The sequence below is a fragment of the Triturus cristatus genome, chromosome 6 (assembly GCF_964204655.1).
Source record: "Triturus cristatus chromosome 6, aTriCri1.1, whole genome shotgun sequence".
NCBI classification, from domain to species: domain Eukaryota; kingdom Metazoa; phylum Chordata; class Amphibia; order Caudata; family Salamandridae; genus Triturus; species Triturus cristatus.
In genome coordinates, this window is record NC_140589.1 from 930,582,720 (window position 1) to 930,602,878 (window position 20,159).

The 20,159-nt window shown below is 44.3% G+C and overlaps 1 protein-coding gene across 2 annotated transcripts in view; it reads left to right on the forward strand.

Annotated features, from left to right (window-relative positions):
* The window catches only part of ALDH8A1 (aldehyde dehydrogenase 8 family member A1), a 256,594-nt gene that overhangs the window by 31,021 nt on the left and 205,414 nt on the right, over positions 1-20,159 (forward strand). For both annotated transcript variants that reach the window (XM_085611613.1, XM_085611615.1), the window contains exon 2: positions 17,745-17,892. In XM_085611613.1, the coding sequence (XP_085467739.1) occupies positions 17,745-17,892 (148 nt within the window). The remainder of the gene's footprint in view (positions 1-17,744; positions 17,893-20,159) is intronic.

Below are 20,159 nucleotides of genomic sequence, written 5' to 3' on the forward strand. Positions count from 1 at the left end.
TTTCCGATAGATGTTGGCTTATCTTCAGTCTAGGAAGGACACATTGATGAAATTAAAGTACAAAACGTTGGGGTATGCCGTCACAAGGGAATGGATCACCATTCATCACACACAGACCTAGAGAGGTCTGTTGCCTTATTTAACAGGGAGGGGAGATGGGTGGGGTGGGAATAGGGTGTTGGGAGGGGGGGTAAGGGTGGGTAAGGGGGGTAAAAAGCAGAAATTCCAGGAAAGCAAGGTAGTTGGACAGAAGACAAGATGTACTAGTGGTAGCGGCAGCAGTTACAGTCAAAGGAGGGTAAAAAAGTGGTTGAAAGGGCTTTACAGGTATGAAGGAAGTTGTAAAAAGAGGGGTGGAGAAATAAACAAGGAAAAAATAATATGGGCAGGCTGACTATATCTACAATTAATATTGGTGGATTAAATGATAGAGGTAAAAGAAATAGGGCCGGGGAAATGTTGCGAGTACTAGTGGCTGACATTATATGCCAGCAAGAGACACACATTCCCTGGCATAAAAGAGGGATTAATACAATACCGGGGTACTCTCAGGTTATTTGCTCATCTCAGTCCACCAATACGAGAGGGGTGGCTATACATGTTTCTCAGCGATTGTTACCTATTGAACGCATTAAGTCGGATAAATGGGGGCGGTGGGCCATTGCTTCCAAACCAAATCAATTTATTATTTGTACAGTGTACGGTTCCAATATTGATGATGCAGATTTATGGTCAAAGTTGGAGATTGAATTAGCGGTCTGGCATACGCCCTTAATCATATGTGGGGACTTGAATATTCATGTAGACACCGGGGGATGGGGAAAGGGTGGATATATAAGGAGGAAACCTCAGGTTTTTAAAGCTTTAAATGCTCTTATTGATAGCCACGGGCCGGTAGATATGTGGTCTTGTAAAAAAATAGAGGATCCAGGTTTTACCTATTTTTCATATCCACACAGGAAATATGTTAGACTCGATTATTTTCTGGCCTCAGTCTCTCTCATTGAGGGAGCACATATTAAAAGACTTCCGAAAGTGCTGTCAGACCATAACCCATTAGTAATGAGTATCGAGGCCCCGGCATATACTAAGGGCTTCTCAAAGTGGACATTCGACAAAAAATTATTAGTTACAGAAGGATTTATAGCGCATATTAGGGGGTGGACCAAACAGTTTTTCGATATCAATAGATATAGTACATCTAGAGAAAATGTTTGGAACGCATATAAAGCTGGGCTCAGGGGTGAAATAACAAGCTTTGGGATATTTCATCAGAAACAACAGAGAGGGGGAATACATGCTCTCATAGAGGAGTTGAGTTTGAATGAGAGACAACATATGGAAGCCATAGTACACAAACAGATAGAGGTACAAACTAACCTAGAGTTAAATGTAATCAGGACTAAGGCCAAAATTAATGGAATCTATAACAAAAAAGGAGCGGAAAGATTTCAAACGGCAACACGGGATAATTATGAGTACGGGGAAATGACGGGGAAACATTTGGCACTGCGAATCAAACAAAGGGCGACGGCAAACAATATTTTACAATTAAGAGGGGAAGATGGAACGATGGTTACAGATATATCAGGTATTTTAAATATACTTACCGATTTCTATCAGGATCTCTATAGCTCCAGGGATCCGATATTAGATGGAATAGGGATAGCAACGGGGAATGAAGATTCCCAGTTGTTGGAGCTTGAGGCAGATATTTTGTTGAATGAGGTCTCTGAGGCTTTAAGGACAATGGCTCTAGGCAAGGCATCGGTCCCGGACGGGATCCCGATGGAAATATATAGAGCTCTACAGATAGAGCTGACCCCTCTATTGTTGGATCTGTTTCTATCGGTTCAACAGCAGGGGGTTCCACCACAATCTTGGCAGGACACGAACATTGTGATATTCTTGAAGAAGGGCAAGAAGCCGGAAGACCCCGCCGCATATAGACCAATATCTTTAATTAATACAGATGAGAAACTTTATTCTAAGATATTGGCCTTAAGATTGTCTAAGATAATTGGGACCCTTGTGAGCCCTTGGCAACATGGCTTCATCCCCGGCAAAAGTACTACGGATCATGTTCGAAGAGTTATCTCTTTATTTGATATTGCCGAAGCCACAGGGACACAGATGTCGTTGATTTTGCTGGATGCACAAAAAGCATTCGATCAAGTGGAATGGGCGCACTTGTGGAAAAATTTAAGATCTAAGGGATTTGGCCCACGGATATTAACTGCCATACAGGCCATGTACTTTAACGCACACGCAAAAATACAGTTAATGGGGAAGGAGTCGGGTAGGATTAAGTTCACTCGGAGGACACGGCAGGGCTGCCCGTGCTCCCCTATATTATTTGCCCTCTATAAAGATCCCTTGATTAGATCTATAGTGGAGGATCACACAATCAAACCAGTAGTGACCCTCGGATATAACACCAAACTACTAGCCTATGCAGACGACATCGCTGTCGTTACCCCAGATCCGCTTGTTGCCATAAATCAGATTGAGAGGCTTGCAGTCGAATTTGGTAAACAATCAGGCCATAGCTTAAACACTGACAAAACACAAATCGTATGTACAAAAAATACACAATTTCAGGATTCACGTCAGATAGAGTCAGCCACGTATTTAGGGATAACTATCACAGCAGAGGTTGGTACAACATGGGAAATAAAGTTGTCGCCTCTCGATAAAAAAATGAAGGGGGACTTGAAGAGACTGGATAATTTACATTTATCTATTATTGGCAGAGCAAATGTCATCAAAATTACGATGTTTCCTAAGATCTTTTATCTATTTCGATGTATACCATTAGAGCCGGAAAACTTATTATTTAAACAGGTGGAGGGGATGTTTAGTCAATTCATATGGGGATATGGGAAAATTAGAAGATCAATAAAATACATGACTTTACCGCAACATCGGGGGGGACTGGCAGTTCCAAATATGTTATATTACTTCTGGGCAGTAATGCTGCAACATATGAGTATTTTATTTAGGCCACGGATTCTGGATCAGGTTAGGGTAGCCAGCGTTGTGGAGGTGGATAAAGATACTCCACCATCTATTTATGAACTCGCTATGGGCAAACTAGCACCAGGGTTAGCCTTAAGGCAGCTGGAAGGCAGCTATTATAAAAAAACACGCTTTAAGATTATAAGAGCAGCTTGGAATGTATGGCGGAAGATTGGTAAAAACATGGAAATACCCAGCATTCATAGATATACACTGCTGTGGCGTTCCTCGGCCTTTCCGGCACTACTGTATGACAATATAGGTACAATATGGGAAAAAGCAGGACTAAAAAATATAGGAGATATCATTGACCTGAATGGGATGGCCTCATTTGGGGATCTTCAGGAACGATATGGGTTAGATTCTAGCACTATTTTTAAATACATACAAGTTAGGGAGATTATAAATAGATTGGTCTCGCAACCTATTAACCTGGGTCGAATACCTCTACTAGAATATGTGACGAAAAAACAATATCGAGTTAAGGATGTGTTTACAATATTGATGGAGGCTACTATGGACGATATCCCTAAAGTAGAAAGTGCATTGGTGGTTAAATTAGATAATCCGGATGTAGACATCAGTAGATCACTTGAGTTGTCGAAAAAAACCTTTTTGACCGCTAATCTTAAAGCTCAAACTTTTGAAACGGTGTTTAGACTTTATTTTACTCCGGCTAAACTCTGGGCATGGGGGAAAAGGGATAATAATAATAAGTGCCCCAGATGTGATCAGGGCCCAGCTGATATAATTTATATGTTTGCTGATTGTTGCAAATTGGATAGCTTGAAGGAAGGCATTGAACGTTTTCTATGTCAAAACTTGGGGCAACCAGTATCTCTAACCTCAACTATGCTGATACTTGGTTTTGATGAAAGACTACAGATAGAACATCGTCAAGTCTACTTATGTTTTATGGTGACAGCTATCTATCGCATACTGATTGCCACTAGGTGGAAGGATGCAGATCCGCCAACCTACCAGGCTTGGTATGCTAGACTCTATCATATTTTTAACTTAGAGATGGCATTGTACAAATGCAAAGGTAGGAGTGGGAGGGCAAGGGCCCGAAAGATTTGGGGGCCATTGATGGAATAATAGCTGAATCTGGAGGAGAATCTGTGGATAGGTATTTTGGTTTAAGTTTGTTCTTAGCATATGCCCCTATACCCGTGCTTATGTGATGTTTTCTTATTGTTCTCCTCCTCTTCATTGTTTTGTATTTCTTGTTATTGTCTGAACAAAGCTCGATTTATCTATATAGTCTATGTACTGGTATGTCAGAAACTAGAGTTTGTAACTATTGCTTCCTGGATTAATAAAGAAAAAAATGTATAATGGTCCGCACGTGCATGGCACGGAGTGAGGCTTCTTTTCCTGAAGTTGACGTTAATGTGCTTCAGCAGAATTACGTCACTCAAAGAGAAGCAAAGCAGAGCCTGAAGTGGGCTGATCCCTTGCCACATGCTGCATGCTGTAACAGAAGAAAGTATTGAATGACAGTAAATCAGACCAATGGATAAAGAAGGCTCGATGAATGCAAGTATATATTGTATATCTGTCTTTGTGAAATAGAAACATCAGACCTAAAAATTGCTTCTTCCCCACTAATACAGAGCAATCCTGCAGCCACGAGATGCTGCCATCTGACTTTGAAACCCCTTGAGCAGAGCATATCTACAGTGTTTTCAAACGAAATATCTTCCTGAATTTTGTTGAAAAACACCTATAAGCATAGAGAAAGTAAAATGTACGAATTCATATTTTGAGACGTTTTGGGACCAAACATTCATTTTGAGTTTTAGGGTACACGCAATAAATCTGTATAAATATTTTTAGATGTTGAATGAGTTTTAATCTGGTGGTTTTCCTGTTCGACAACCTTTTTTACTTTGTCAGCGCATAATGTGCACTGTGACCTGCACTGGTCAAATATGTGCTGTTTGTTGAACATTGCTGGTTAAATTATAACTTTTCTCCGTTCTGTGTTCAAGAAGAAATTTTATTAGTCAGATAGTATGTGGGTTTAGCATGTTTTTGCTCATCTCTAATACGGCGTTTAACAGTGCAAAATGTATAGTTTGAAAAGCTGCAATTTTAGCATTGGCACAAGCATGACACAGCCACCATATGAGGCCTTAATGTGTGTTTATATGCCTATACGTATGTATATAAATGCATGTGAACAAGTGCACACATACACACACTCGCTCTCGCATTCACTCCCTTTCTCTCTGACTCACTCAGTCACTGCACCAGGCACTCCTTGCCCCATTATTTCACTCTTGCACATTGGTGCTTTCTCCCTGTGCCACATTTTTCAGTCTGTCTCTTCCTACTTCCTTACCCTTTGTGTGTTTTTCACTCTTTGCCTCTGGGTCAAAGTCTCATGAGGAAAAATAAGTCGTAAAAATAAGTGCTGGTGGGCCTCACCTACAACTACCGGCTCAAATTAAACACTGACTACACAAGAACGTACACTCAATGACGTTGTGTGGGAAAAAACTGTTGAAAAGGGATTTGCCTGGATGAGTGTCGTAAAACCACTGTGGCTATTCCTTAGAAATCTTTGTTCTAAAGAAGTCTGAGCAACAGCGCTATCTGCATTCAGTCCATCATCGGTCCAGGTTTCGTCATTCCAGTTGTTCCCTATAAAAAGATTGGCCAGGCTGCAGATGGGCATGGAGGTCTGTGAGAGAGAGAGAGCACATTAATTAGTATTCGTACTGTTTATGTCACCTTATGAATGTACAAGGAAAGTAGAATATACTCATAGGAAGAATGAAAATATCATTTCGGGCATACCTTTTGAACTTTGAAAGCCTCTGGGGAAGGTCTTACAACGTGTTCAGTACCTAGACAAGCTCACCTGAACAGACTCGAGTGTGCACACATTTGGCTTGTCCCTAAGCGATGGCTTTGTGGGTTGTGTACATGTGTCCTGCATCCATTTAACTTTCGTTGCCAGGAAGCATACTCCATGATAGCTTGTTCTTGTTCTGACACACTTTGTGCTGTTTAACGCCAACACAGCCATACTTGTGCATACTCAGGATAGTTTTTGTGCCCGAAAACTATCCTTTGAGTTTTTTGCCTTTTTTTATGTCTGCTACACAAAGCAGCACACAGGCAAAGGGAACATATTTCTCCTCGTTACACCAGCCTCAGGCAGGCGCACCACTTTGTTGCATACTCATGCCTACATCTAATTGTATATGTGGGGTTGTGTCAAAATCCACGGTGGTTTCACAAGAATCCTGTCTGACAACGTTTGGTAGTGTTTTTCTGGGTTTATATTTACGTGAAATAAACAACAATGAAGAATAATGATGTTTATTATGGATTCAATACTCAAATATTGAATTAACATTAATGCAGTCATAACAAATTTAATATGATATATGGAAGTGTGTTTATTGGTGTAATTTAGTTGGGACATATTTTCAGACCATTGCCCCATTGTTGTAAATTGAAACCACGATGTGATTAAGCATTTACTAAAGACATGAATTCTCCTCCCTTAGACATGTCTCTTTCGTTATGTTGGCTGAAGTTTGGACTCCATTTTGTATTGTCATGTCTCCACGTGCTCAACACGAGAAGAGTCCTATCTCCGTGTTAGTTGCTCTTGTAATCTGCCTAGTAACAGTCTATAAATAGTTCCTTTGTCCGCCTGGCGCATGCCCAGGCTTGACCACATCTGTTATCAGTTAGTCCTTGCTTGACCATGTTTTCGCGGGCTCAAGGAGTATGTCAGCTCCACCCACATATTGATCTTGTATCGAAAATGTCCATAAAAGGTAACATTCCTTGTCTCATGTTGTATCCTCCCACTTATGAGCCCCTCTGTTGTGTATAAAAGGGGACCGTGTACGCAAGTTCTTTGTGCTACTCTATGCAATACTGAAGGGTATTGTATGGATTGTAGGACCACCCTTAAGGGTTAATAAACTTTGTCTTTGTACTTTGCAGTTTCCGTGCCAACTTCCTTATAGATTCCATTGCAGGAGAGCGAACCCTTGTGTCCTGCGGGCCTAGCTGAGGCCTGTATTCATCAATTGGCGCCCGTCACGTGGGGCTCATCGGCGACTCGGATGCTCGAAGGATTGGTCGCGACGAAGGTGAGGAATTTGGCCGGGGATGTGATCACTGCCAGAGGCACTTTAGTCCTGGCATCCCGAGGTTTTCTTCCTTCCCTTCCGACCTGACCATCTGGGTGGCGCCGGTCCTCGACTGAGACCTCTTCTGTCGGTCCTGCCGTGACAGCCGTTTGGGTGAATTTTGGGAGCTTGGCAGTTGGAATCTGGACTCTTGATTGGTAAGAACCGTTGTACGGTGCTTGCTCCGAGTTTTTGAAGCCTGGTTTGGCTATTTGAGTTTGATTTGTCATGACCGGTCATATCTTGTATTGATTATTGTGAGAATATATGCGTTGCAACACATATAGGCAGGTAATGTGGAGATATTTCTCCGGAACTGTGTAACTTTGAACGGCACAACGTTTAAGTGCCATTTTTTTGATAATACTGCATATTCTGCATTATTTTTGAGCATGCCTGCTTTTAGCGCACTCCGTAAGTGGTGCTGCTGCTTTGGAAACCGGTTAAACCTCGAGGAATCTGCTCCAGCTCCCCCAGAGGGGACTCCTAATAGGGATATGTATGTGAAGCATGGTCTTTCTTCCATAATGTACAGCACAGTATGGAGGAAATATACCAGAAAGGATCCTGAGTTACGGTGGCCGTTGTATGGGTCGTTTGATATGCGTAAGATTGAGTATGTGGAACAGTGTATGTGTAAGCGGCGTGCTCGTCAAGACATGTTTGAATGTGTGCGATTATGGGTGAAGGAAGTGCGTGAGCGAGAGAAGCGTGAGAAAGCGCTGTTTGATAAAGAGCAACGGAAGAATGATCATGTGAGAGCACAGGAAGCAAAGCGTCGGGAGGAAAGAGAACAGACGGAGAGGCAAGAGAAAGAGCGTAGGTTACAAGTCTCGGGTCAATATGCTGTTCGTCAGTCACTTTATCCTGTCCTTGATAATCATGACGATGATTTTTATTTATTAGATCGTTCTCCGCCTCCTTATGTCGGCGCGTCTGCCCCGAGGCCACAAGATTCTGGATCGGGTTCGGGTAAGGTGGACACGCGGTCCATGTTATCGGCTGACCGAATGGGTGAGCTTCGGCCTCAGGCTCCCCCATCTGGCTTAATGGTTACATCGGTAGGGTTTGATGGTACACTCTCCCGAAGCCCTCTTTCACGGCCCCTCACATTTCAGGTTGATTCTTTTTCTGCACCCTGTCCGTTTCTGCTTGCCCCGAACACGCCGGACAATATTATGGGCCTTGATATGTTGAAGCACTTCAGAGCTACGATCTGCTGCTCCCCTGCTGGAGTGCGGGTGATATTAAATGACAATTACCCCCTGTCTGAACGGATGTGTGTGGTTGCAGAAGATGCTGTGTTGGCTACCCTCCCTTGTGCTCTGTGGGCCACCTCGGATACTGATGTGGGACAGATGGTGATTCCGCCTGTTCACATTAGTGTCCAGGAGGGGGCGGTGTTACCACGCCTTCCACAGTATCGTATTTCGCAGGAGGGGGAAGAGGCTCTTATACAGATAGTGCAGGATTTGATTAAGGTGGGAGTAGTGGAAGAAGTTCCCTATAACGTCTGTAATAGCCCGATTTTACCCATTTTGAAAAAGGATACGGATGCCAAAGTCTATCGGTTTATAATTGACTTGAGAGAAGTGAACAAGATCGTGATACCTCAGTACCCAGTGGTTTCTGATATCACGACGTTGCTTACTTTGGTCCCGCCTACGGCGACCACGTTTTCAGTTATTGATTTGAAAAATGCCTTCTTTTCAATTCCTATTCATCCCGATAGTCGATACCTCTTTGGTTTCACTCTAAATAATAGGTCTTACCGATTTTGTAGAATCCCTCAGGGTTACACGGAAAGCCCTAGCATTTACAGTCAAGCTTTGAAAAGACAATTGGACTCCTTTGTTCTGCCCGAGGGCGTCGCCCTCATTCAATATGTCGATGACATCTTGCTGGCGGCCGACACTCCGGAGTTGTGTGAAACGAGTACGTTGTCTTTGCTTTCCTTTTTGGCATCCCATAATCACAAAGTATCTCGGTAAAAGTTACAGTTCTGTAGACCAAAGGTGACTTATCTGGGTCACCTTTTGTCTAAGGAGGGGCGTGCACTCACACCAGATCGTGTCCAAGTAATTCTGGACACGCCGACGCCGTCCACGCAGAAGGACGTGCGTGCATTTTTGGGTCTTGTTTCGTTTTGTAGGCAATGGATACTAGGGTTTTCACACATAGCTAAGCCATTGTTAGCCCTTTTGACAAAAGACACACCTATTCCGCTTCCTTGGACGAATGAGTGTGACACTGCCTTTCAGAAATTGCGACAGGCTCTCTGTTCAGCACCAGTGTTAGGGACTCCTGATTATACCAAACCTTTTTCGCTGTATGTGCATGAGAAAGATGGATGTGCATTATCAGTTTTAGTGCAGATGCACGGCGACAAGCAGCGCCCTTGTGCATATTTTTCGGCTGTACTTGATCCTGTTGCCCGAGCATTGCCTGGTTGTTTTCGCTCGGTTGCGGCGACAGCTGTGTCAATACGCCAAAGCGAGGGAATTGTGTTATCTCATAAGCTGTTGGTATTAGTCCCCCATGCTGTTGATGCCCTGCTTAATCCGACAAAGACGCAGCATTTGACCAGTGCCCGTTTAACGGGATATGAGCTGACGCTTTTGGCTCCTCATATTACGTTAAAGAGGTGCGTGACGTTAAATCCGGCCACATTGTTGCCATACCTCGAGACTCAGTCTGAAGCACGGAAAGCACATGATTGTATTCTTGTGACTGAGGAACAAACAAAGGGTCGTATTGATCTCCAGGATACGCCCTTTCCAGATGTAGATGGAGAACTGTGGGTGGACGGGTCATGCCTGAAGCTACCAGATGGTACGACTTCAGCAGCGTATGCAATTACCACATTGCAAACAATAGTGGAGGCAGCACGCATACCACAGAAATCAGCTCAAGCAGCGGAACTGATAGCATTAACACGAGCATGTGAGCTCAGTACAGGATTGTGTGTGAATGTTTATACAGATAGCCGGTATGCCTTCGGAGTAGCGCACGATTTCGGCCTGCTCTGGAAGGAGAGAGGGTTTTTAACGTCACATGGAGTACAAATAATGCATGGGGAGTTAGTTCATAATCTTTTAACTGCGTTGACATATCCGAAGAAAATTGCCATCATTAAATGTAGCGCCCATAGGAAAGTTGTCGATAAAGTTGGAGAAGGGAATGCGTTAGCAGACCGGGTGGCACGGGAGACTGCGATGCAGCCTGGTGCTACTGCCATGTATGTAGTGAAGTCGCAAGTAGAAAGATGGCATGATGCGAAGGAAGAAGTGCGAGAAATACAGAGGACCGTTTCTGATAAAGAGCGGGAGCAATGGTCTAGTGAGGGAGAATTGGATGATGAGGGTTGCTGGAGAAATAAGCAGATGGATAGATGGAAACTACCCACGGCTTTTGTACAACCTATGGTTCAGATGGCACATGGGCTAGCACATGTTGGAGCTTCCGCAATTGTAAAATTGCTTACCCAAGTCTGGGAGCATCCAGAGATTGCTAGCACGGCCCAGAGGGTGGTGCAGACCTGTATGATATGCCTGAGGTACAACCCAGGAAAGGGTACTCGAACTCCAGCAGGAGGATTTGTAACACCTACTGCACCCTTTGAGGTTCTGCAGATGGATTACATCCAGCTTGAGCGCTGTAACAATTTGAAGTATGTTCTAGTAGTGGTTTGTGCCTTTAGCAAATGGGTTGAGGCATACCCTACGAAAGACAATACTGCAATGACTACCGCCAAGATGCTGTTGAAGGAGTTCTTCCCTCGATATGGCGTTTGTAGACTTCTGTGGAGTGATAACGGACCCCACTTTATAGCGGATGTTATAAAGTATGTTTTGAAGGGTCTGGGCATCACCCAGAAGTTCCACGCAGTATTTCACCCTCAATCTGCAGGACTAGTCGAGAAGTATAATGGTACACTGAGGCTCAAGATCGCTAAAATCCAAGCTTCGACGTCTTTGACTTGGCCAGATGCTTTACCACTGGCGTTATTGTCAATTAGGTCGGTACCGCACTCTCGAACCGGTCTTACACCGTACGAGATTGTCTTTGGACGTCCAATGAATATTTGGGGTCCACCAAAACCTAAGACTGTGTATGATGTACCTTGTGTAATGATGAATGATTATCTGGCACAGTTAACGGATAACTTGGTTTCTATTCATCAACAGGTCCGGGAGGCGCTCCCTGATCGGTCCACCGGTGGAGGACATAGTCTCCGGCCTGGCGACTATGTCATGATAAAAATCTTTGACAGGACGAATAGCCTGGAGCCGAGATGGGTTGGTCCTGAGCAAGTCCTACTTGCAACGAGGACGGCTGTGCGAGTTTCCAACAGAAAGAATTGGATCCATTCCCTGCACTGCCGCAAAGTACCGCCGGATTGGTGGAGCCTGCTGTATTGACCGATCAACGAGAGATTCTGACCACAGAGAAAGGCCGTGCTGTGGAATCGAACGGCGCTGAGGAGCTCTTTCCGGACCACGCGACTCCTGGAGGAAAGCGATATCATCTGAGGCCAAGAAAGTGAATCCTTCAGTATCGGGACATGTTGTCAGAACGGCCCTTGGGTTAGTGAAACGGAGAGCCAATGAGGCAAGGGGGGGGGATCAGCCCTGCATTAGTGTAGTGACACCCGTCTTGGCCCGTTGGTGAAGAAATCGACCGCTGCCTAAGGGGAAGAGTTCTGACAAACCTTTTAGTTTCAGGAAGATATTGATTCTTTATCTTGACATGGAGAAAAAGAAGATCCTTTGTGCAACAGGTTTTATGCTCACAGTAGCTATTGTTGGGATAACCACATGGTTTGTGGAGGATGTGACTCCTGCTCGAGAGTTACTTGTGTTGACCACTCCAGTGCCTGAGGAGCACTACTTCTATACCCTTCCGTATCAAGAATTGAAGCATCGTCAGTCTTATTTGAATAACACTTTCATTCAGATGTTGCATCATACCCACGTTGCCACGAATGCTACGAACTGTTGGATATGTGGTATGATGCCAGCTCATCAGAAGAAAGGAGGAACGCCATTCATACCTCTTCCTTTCTCTCATAATGGCTCTTGTAGAGCATGGTACACTTTGCTTTTTGCCACCCGGAAACCCACAGTGGGACGATTACTCTTCAGACTCAATAAAGAATGTCATCAGGATAACGATGGATATCCGCAAGCGAATGGGACAATTTGGGAATGGGAAGAGTATCGACCAGACAATGAATCGATTCCTTATATTTTCACGAACACCAGAGACACTGTGGGAAAAGACAAATTTGTGATTCAAGTGGCACAAGCTCAAGCGGACCTGTGTGTCCAGAGTGTGGGTTATATTCCTGTTGGTGTTAGTGATTGTATTACCATATTAAACATCGACGGGTTGAATAACAGTACCTTCTTAGCATCCCATAATACATACTTCGTATGCGGAAATAAAGGTTATTACCGTTTGCCAGCCGGTTGGTCCGGAGTATGTTATGTAGCATTTCTATTGCCTCCTGTATTTTTGGCACCTGCATCCTATCATAAGGATTTGAAGTTGTTAAATAATGTGACTGTAAATAGGTATAAACGTACTCTATCAATTGATGATGTGGATCAGACTGACACCAGTCTGCAGCAGTACATTGATTTTAATTTAGGATTGTTTTTCTTCGTTGGAGCTGCCCTAAATAGTAGGAAAGTTCGAAGATTAACAAGAGTGGTAGAGGCTGTGACAAACCAAACCGCTGCTGCTCTTGGGAATCTTACGGAAGAATTGCAGATTACCAGAATTGTTGCATTGCAGAATCGTATGGTGTTAGATGTTATGTTAGCTGATCGAGGTGGAGCTTGTAAAATTATCGGGAGTAGTTGCTGTGTGTTTATCCCTGACCACACACCGTCAGTCTATAATGCAATCAACAGGTTTCATAAAATTGCAGCTGAAATCCATACAGAAAACGGCACTTGGTCCTTTTCTGGATGGTTTTGGGCATTGATCACTGCTTGGGGTTGGAAGGTTTTAACTGGTCTCTGTATAATTATAGCAGTTCTGTTTTCTTGCTGCATCTGTGTCCAATGTGGTCCTTTGCTCTGTTCCTTATGTGTATCATTCTGTATTCCCGATAAGAAAGCTATTGCCAATGTCACTTATCAGAAACGTTTAGCTAAGGAAGTAGAAGGAATGATGACAATTGACATATACGATGATTATCCTAACAAACCGGATGTCTTCAGTAAATGCTGAAAGGGTCGTCTGTTGTAAATTGAAACCACGATGTGATTAAGCATTTACTAAAGACATGAATTCTCCTCCCTTAGAAATGTCTCTTTCGTTATGTTGGCTGAAGTTTGGACTCCATTTTGTATTGTCATGTCTCCACGTGCTCAACACGAGAAGAGTCCTATCTCCGTGTTAGTTGCTCTTGTAATCTGCCTAGTAACAGTCTATAAATAGTTCCTTTGTCCGCCTGGCGCATGCCCAGGCTTGACCACATCTGTTATCAGTTAGTCCTTGCTTGACCATGTTTTCGCGGGCTCAAGGAGTATGTCAGCTCCACCCACATATTGATCTTGTATCGAAAATGTCCATAAAAGGTAACATTCCTTGTCTCATGTTGTATCCTCCCACTTATGAGCCCCTCTGTTGTGTATAAAAGGGGACCGTGTACGCAAGTTCTTTGTGCTACTCTATGCAATACTGAAGGGTATTGTATGGATTGTAGGACCACCCTTAAGGGTTAATAAACTTTGTCTTTGTACTTTGCAGTTTCCGTGCCAACTTCCTTATAGATTCCATTGCAGGAGAGCGAACCCTTGTGTCCTGCGGGCCTAGCTGAGGCCTGTATTCATCACCATTCGATAACATACATGCTGTTCTATCATTCACTCCTGCTCTTCCCCTCACATCTCCTTCCCCTGCTTAACTCATGTCCTCACAAGCTCTGTAGACATGGGAGAAAATTATGTAATGGGGTTTTACAATGTGCATGTAGTGTAAATGTACTTTCTAGTGACCCTAACGGTGTCACTTCTCAAGACCTCTTCTGCTCTAGTTCAATTGCTGAGCATAATTGTATTTCTTTGTATGAAGACTTTTTTTGAAATGTTTCATATTGCTTTGGACATTTCCTGATAGCAACAACACAGAAGATGTTTGATGATTTCTTAAAGTGGGTTAGTGCTTATGAACTTAGAAGTAAAAATGAAAAATCTGATTTGCTGAATAGTGTGTTACTTTTGATAATGCCAGGATGAGATTGCATTTTTCTAAAAGCAAGTATTGTGTATAAGAACCCTTGATTTGGTGGTTGGCCCATGATTCCTTTCCTTTTCTATCGGTGATGCTGCCTGATTTCTTTATGATTTGACTGTTCATTTGGGACTTAGAAATTATTTCTGATTCTTATTACTCTGTATAACTGCATTTGAGCCTTCATGGCATTTATTCTGAACCATTTGATTTTGAGGTTTTTGTAAAGGCGCCACAAAAAACCTTGGCGTCTGGTTCGACGAAAACCTGAATTTTTCGACACAGGTGAAGAAGCTGGCCGGTACCTGCTTTGGCACTCTTAAAACCTTGAGGAAGTTTCTTCCTCTTCTGCCAGGTAGTGCCAAAGAAACTGTGGTCCGTGCCCTCATTTTATCCCGTTTGGACTATGCCAATGCCCTCCTGGTTGGCAGCCCGGGTTTTCTAGTTAAGAAATTGCAAGTTGTCCAAAACTCGTCAGCCAGGCTCCTTTTGGGCTTGCAATCAAGGCTTAGTGTTCGCACTCACCTGCGTTCCTTGCATTGGCTCCCAGTCGAATCTCGTCTGAAATTCAAAATGTTATCCATTTCCCATCAGGCCCTCTATGGCTTGGGCCCTATCTATTTGCAGAAGAGGTTTGCCTTTTACACACCAGGGAGACAGCTGCGCTCGTCTGCTCAGCTGCTGGTTCAGACCCCCAGGTTTAATCGCCAAAGACTTGGGGGGAACTCCTTTGTGCGTAAAGCTGGCCTGGCCTGGCCTGGAACTTGCTGCCCTTGGTTCTTCGGGCTACCCAGAACCCTCTGTTGTTTAAGAAAAAACTAAAAATGCTGCTTTTTTAGTCTTGATTGGTGTGCATTTCTTTTCTCTTTTTTCTGAAGCAAGCGCCGGGACACTTTCGAGTATCCGTGCGCTGTATAAATTAAATATAACATAACATAATCAAACCCTTTAACCTTTCCTCTGATCTAGAAATCAGTTATTGAGTGGTGCCTATTACTTATGAATATTACTCTGCTAAATTGATGTTGAGGAGGGTGCCTTTTAACTCAATATCAAACATGGGGTAGAACTGAATGTGGTAAATTCAGGGTGATTCAAATTTTGGGGTGTCCTAAATATTGGGTTAGGTGTTCCGCTCTCACCGTGGCATGGTGGACAAAAACATGTTTGACTGGCATCCTGCTCCTAACAATTAGCATTCTAACCATCACTTTTTTGTTTTCCTAAGTGGGACTCTTTTGTTTCAGCCCAGCAGCTGGTAACTTCTATAGCGTTCAAAAGTCCACTAGAAGGTACCACCGTGGCAAATTAATTCAACATGGCCATGCAATATCAGCTCACTTGATTATAGAGAAGCCAGGCCACATATGCTTCTCGAAGGATCTAGCGAGCAATGAGACCACACTAGGATTGAAATTATTTTCCAAATTTAGTTCAATTAGAATTATAGTTCGTGAATTAAGCCCTAGTAGGGTAAAAGTATTTGTCGATGTCACAATGCTATTGTTCATTAGGAACCTTGATGGAATGTTCAAAGCTGACCAGGCAATCAGACTGCTCCCTTTGCAGACTGTAACTGCCCTTACAGGCCCATAAAAGGAGTATTCTGTGCTTCCAGCTCCTTGCTCCTTTGGCATGCCCTGCTTCATCTCGTTTCCCTCCACACACTTTTAAATCAAGGTCTGCGAGGGAAAACAGCTTGTCCATATGGCTACAGCTGTCCAAATCCAGCACTCTTGTATCATACGCAATTTGCACTGCATGTCATGCTGTGCCGGCGTCTCCCCTTCTATGCTTAGAGGTAATGTAAGTCCTAACAAACACTGAAAAGTAGGGGGAGGGAAGCTGACATGTTGTTTTATTTTTTTACAGGAATTTGGGCTTACATTTTCCTTAAGCAAAGGAGGTGACAGATTGGTAAAGGACAACACGGAGAGTGAGAGGCTTGTGTAGAAATGTCACTGCTCTGGGAAAGGAGGGGGTGCTAGTGGCTTAATCTCCCTTACCTACAGGGCAATAATGACTGTTAACTACCTAGACCTCATTTTGGATCATTTCCTAAAGTTTGGGCCCATAACTGTAAGGAGGATAGATAAAATATGTTATAGCCTGTAGGTGTAGGCAATAATGCTTAAGTAATATGGATTGACAAAATAGGATCTTAAAACAGTCTTTCACTTAGGTTACCTCTAAGGGTACTGCCACATCAGTTATACCCTAAAATAATGAGGTATTTAGGGCTTGATTGCATATTTCACTGGATTAAATTTAAGAAAAATCATGGAACCGAAGAAAGACCGGATTGTGTGCATACAGTGCTGTCTACAAAAAAGCTACCCTCACAAATCTGTACAAGTGGGATAATTAGTAAAAGACGTAGTTTGATTACTTGAAAGTAGTTGTGTCCCCTCATTTATTGTAACTGGTCTCAGATAGAGTTAAGAATATTGGAATAATAACATAGTACTATAGTAAAAATGAAAAATAATGGCTAATTCGTGGTTAATATAATGTTATGTAAGATATCTTAAACCAAGAATGTTTTTACATTTTTTGAAATTTTTATCATAATTAAAATAGGACTGAGCAGATTTTAAAATATGGCCTTCAAAACGGTCAGACTTCATACTTTCTTTAATCTGAAAACTGCTAAATTTACCACCTTTATCCAACACAAGGGTTTTGTATTTAAATATATGATTTTGTAAGAAAATTCATCATAAGAGGCACTTGTCTTTTTCCTGCAGTGTTTATCATGTAATTAATTCAATACTCAGGTAGAGTTATCTGTCAACCCCTTCGCCGCGGGGGTAATTCCCCCACGGCACGGGGGGGGGGGTGGCGCCACGGTGCTCGTGACGAGCCTAGCTCGTCATGAGTCACAGTGGAGCTAGGCTTGTCACGACTACGCCCACTGATTAATTCGCCCGCACAGGCGGGGAATCAATCGCGCATGGGCGGACCGCGGCCGTTATGACGAGCACAGCTCGTCATGAGTACAGCTCCACTGTGCCTCATGATGAGCTGGGCTCGTCATAAGCATGGAAGGGGTTAACAAATACAATTTCTCTTTCCTATTTTGTGATGTTTTGCACTTGCAAACAACACAAAAATATCCTTCTTCCTAAATAGTTACATTTGGAGGTTGTCTTATTTCGAAAACCTATTTGAATTATAAGGTTCAAGAAGTGTATTAATATTATTGAGTGAGGTAAATCGTGAATAATTGAAATGTTGTAAATCTTTATTGGTATACTGAACTGCAACATGTTTTATGCCCAGACGGTTGTCACATTATCACTCATAATTATCTTTTTGAAGGTGGAGGCTGCGGTATCAGCTGCTAAAGATGCATTTCCGAAATGGTCATCCAAAAGCTCTCTAGAAAGATCTCACATCTTGAACAAGCTGGCGGATCTTATTGAACAGCGGCTGGAAGAGTTTGCGCAAGCTGAGTCAAGAGACCAAGGTAAATGCAGAAGAGGTCCAAGAAAATCAAAATCAAACATTTGATGGGAACAGGTTGGCAAAACTGTGTGATGAGATGCTGTAGGGTTGTAGCTAGTGGAGACCATACTCACACCATACTGAATAGACCTGACAGGATCCCAAATGAGCTTTTTAAATCCAACTTGGACATCTGAGGTCCATACATGAATTATCTTTCAAATTCGATATTAAAGGGTATGAAGATCAAGCCTACTTGGATCGCCGCAGACTCTTCTCAGAAGATTTTCTGCAGACAAGCAAAAGTGATTCTTTTGGAATGGATCAAGGAGAAAAACATAATCTCCAAGTTCCATGTGGGGTTCAGATGTGGCATTAGCACGGTTGATCAGATCTTCCGTTTTAATTGTATTTTTTTAAAGGCGGAAGTTGACTTTTGTCGCTTTCATCGATCTCTGTGTTGCCTTTGATCTAGTCTCAAGAGCACTGCTGTGGGGAACCTTAGGTGAGTTGGGCATTCCCTTCAATCTATTGGCAATTCTGGTACGGTTAGACGAAGAAAATTATGCAAGGGTTAGGTGGGGCTAGCTGGTCCAACTCACCGACCCCATAAGGACATTTCAGGGGTTGAGGCAGAGCTGTGTCCTGGCCCCAACCTTATTTTTGTTGTACTCAAATGGCATAGTGAATTGGCTGGGTAGGGACAGCTGTGACTCCCCTAAAGTTTCAGGCCGGGGAAATGGTCAGAACAACGCGGGAAGAGTCACGTGCGTTCCAACAACGCAAGTGCTACTACGCTTGCATTAACTATGCATATGTCTTAACTACGCCTATGCGTGGCTAAGGCAGTGCGCAGTCTAGCCTGCTGCTGGGCGGAAGCAGGAAGGATCGGGAGAGGACGCAGTGAAGTGAGTGGGGCTGGGGCCAGGTTTTGAGGATGGGGGTGTTTGCAGAGCTGGGAGGGGGTCAGGGTTGATTTCACGGGAGGTGGGGTCAGGGAAGGTTTTAGGGCTCAATGGTTGGGGTAGGTTTTAGAGCTTAGAGGAGGGTGGGGTAGTTTTTAAGGCTGGGTAACAGGGACATTTTTAGGGTTCAGGGGGAAGGGGGTTGGTTTTCAGCAGGGAGGGGAGTAGTTTTAGGTCTCAGGGATGCGGCTTGGGAGGCCGTGTGTGGTAAATGCATGCGTGGTTATGTCACACGTGGTTCTGCTGAGGCTCCTCACATGGGAACTCGCCCGCCACATTGTGCCTCAACTCACTGAAAACCGGCGTCCCAGTGCATGAATATGGAGAGAACCTGGTGTTAAAGGCTGAGCCCTGTTCTGGTGCGGGCTTTCAAGAAAATTACCTCCATCTGACACCGGCCCCAGAAACAAGATGGTGACCGTCCGCCGCTGGAGCCTGCTCCTGATCGGCGGAGCCCGCAACTGATCACGAGGCTCCTGCAGCACAACCTACGGGGTGGAGGACTCACATTTGAAGAGCGGTGAGGCAGCGGACCTACTGTCGGCACCTGCGGAGCACAACGTAATGCCCGCGGGGATGCGCAGGACCGGACCGGGGACTGCCCCCTTCTCCCGCCAACGCGACGTTGATGCCGTCAAGGATCCGGACCCGCACTGGCCGAAAGCGCAGCAGTGAGGAGCGATCCGCCACCTCCCACCCAAGGTCAGCGGGCGAGAGGCTCTAGTACTACGGCCCCAACCTGAATCCTGGTAACACTAGTCCTTTGGGGATGCCTGGTTCTAAAATGGCGCCGGTCGGACTTAGCGGCTGACTCTGGGCGAGAGGAGAGTTGCGGCCCAACACCAGAGCACTCTGTCCACTGTGAAGAGGTAGGCTGCCGCGCCCCGAGACGACCGCTGCCCGGAGGGGGGGGGGGGGGGGGCATCGCACCCCTACATGCGCCAAATTGCTGCATTAACTTTGGAACATGCCTGGCCTTAAATTGGCAGCCACACGCCGGCGTTGGATCTGCGCAATTGAACCTCCCAGAAGCAATTGGCGCAGATATTATCTAAAACAGCAGGGATCGGAGGGGGGAGAGCATCGCCACCCCCCTTGTTCACGTTTGTGGACTCTGCCTACTTGGTGTGGCCCAGCACAACCTGTGTCCAGCATGCTGCTTCCCTCACCACCATCCGCCCTTCTACCCCTATGGACATCTCCAACTCGGTGGATACCTCCAGACCCAAGACCACCAACCTTGAGTGCAACACCACCTGAACACCTAGCTGAACGATGGCAAGAATTTCCTGCTCTGTAATATATCATTGTCCAAGCCTAAATC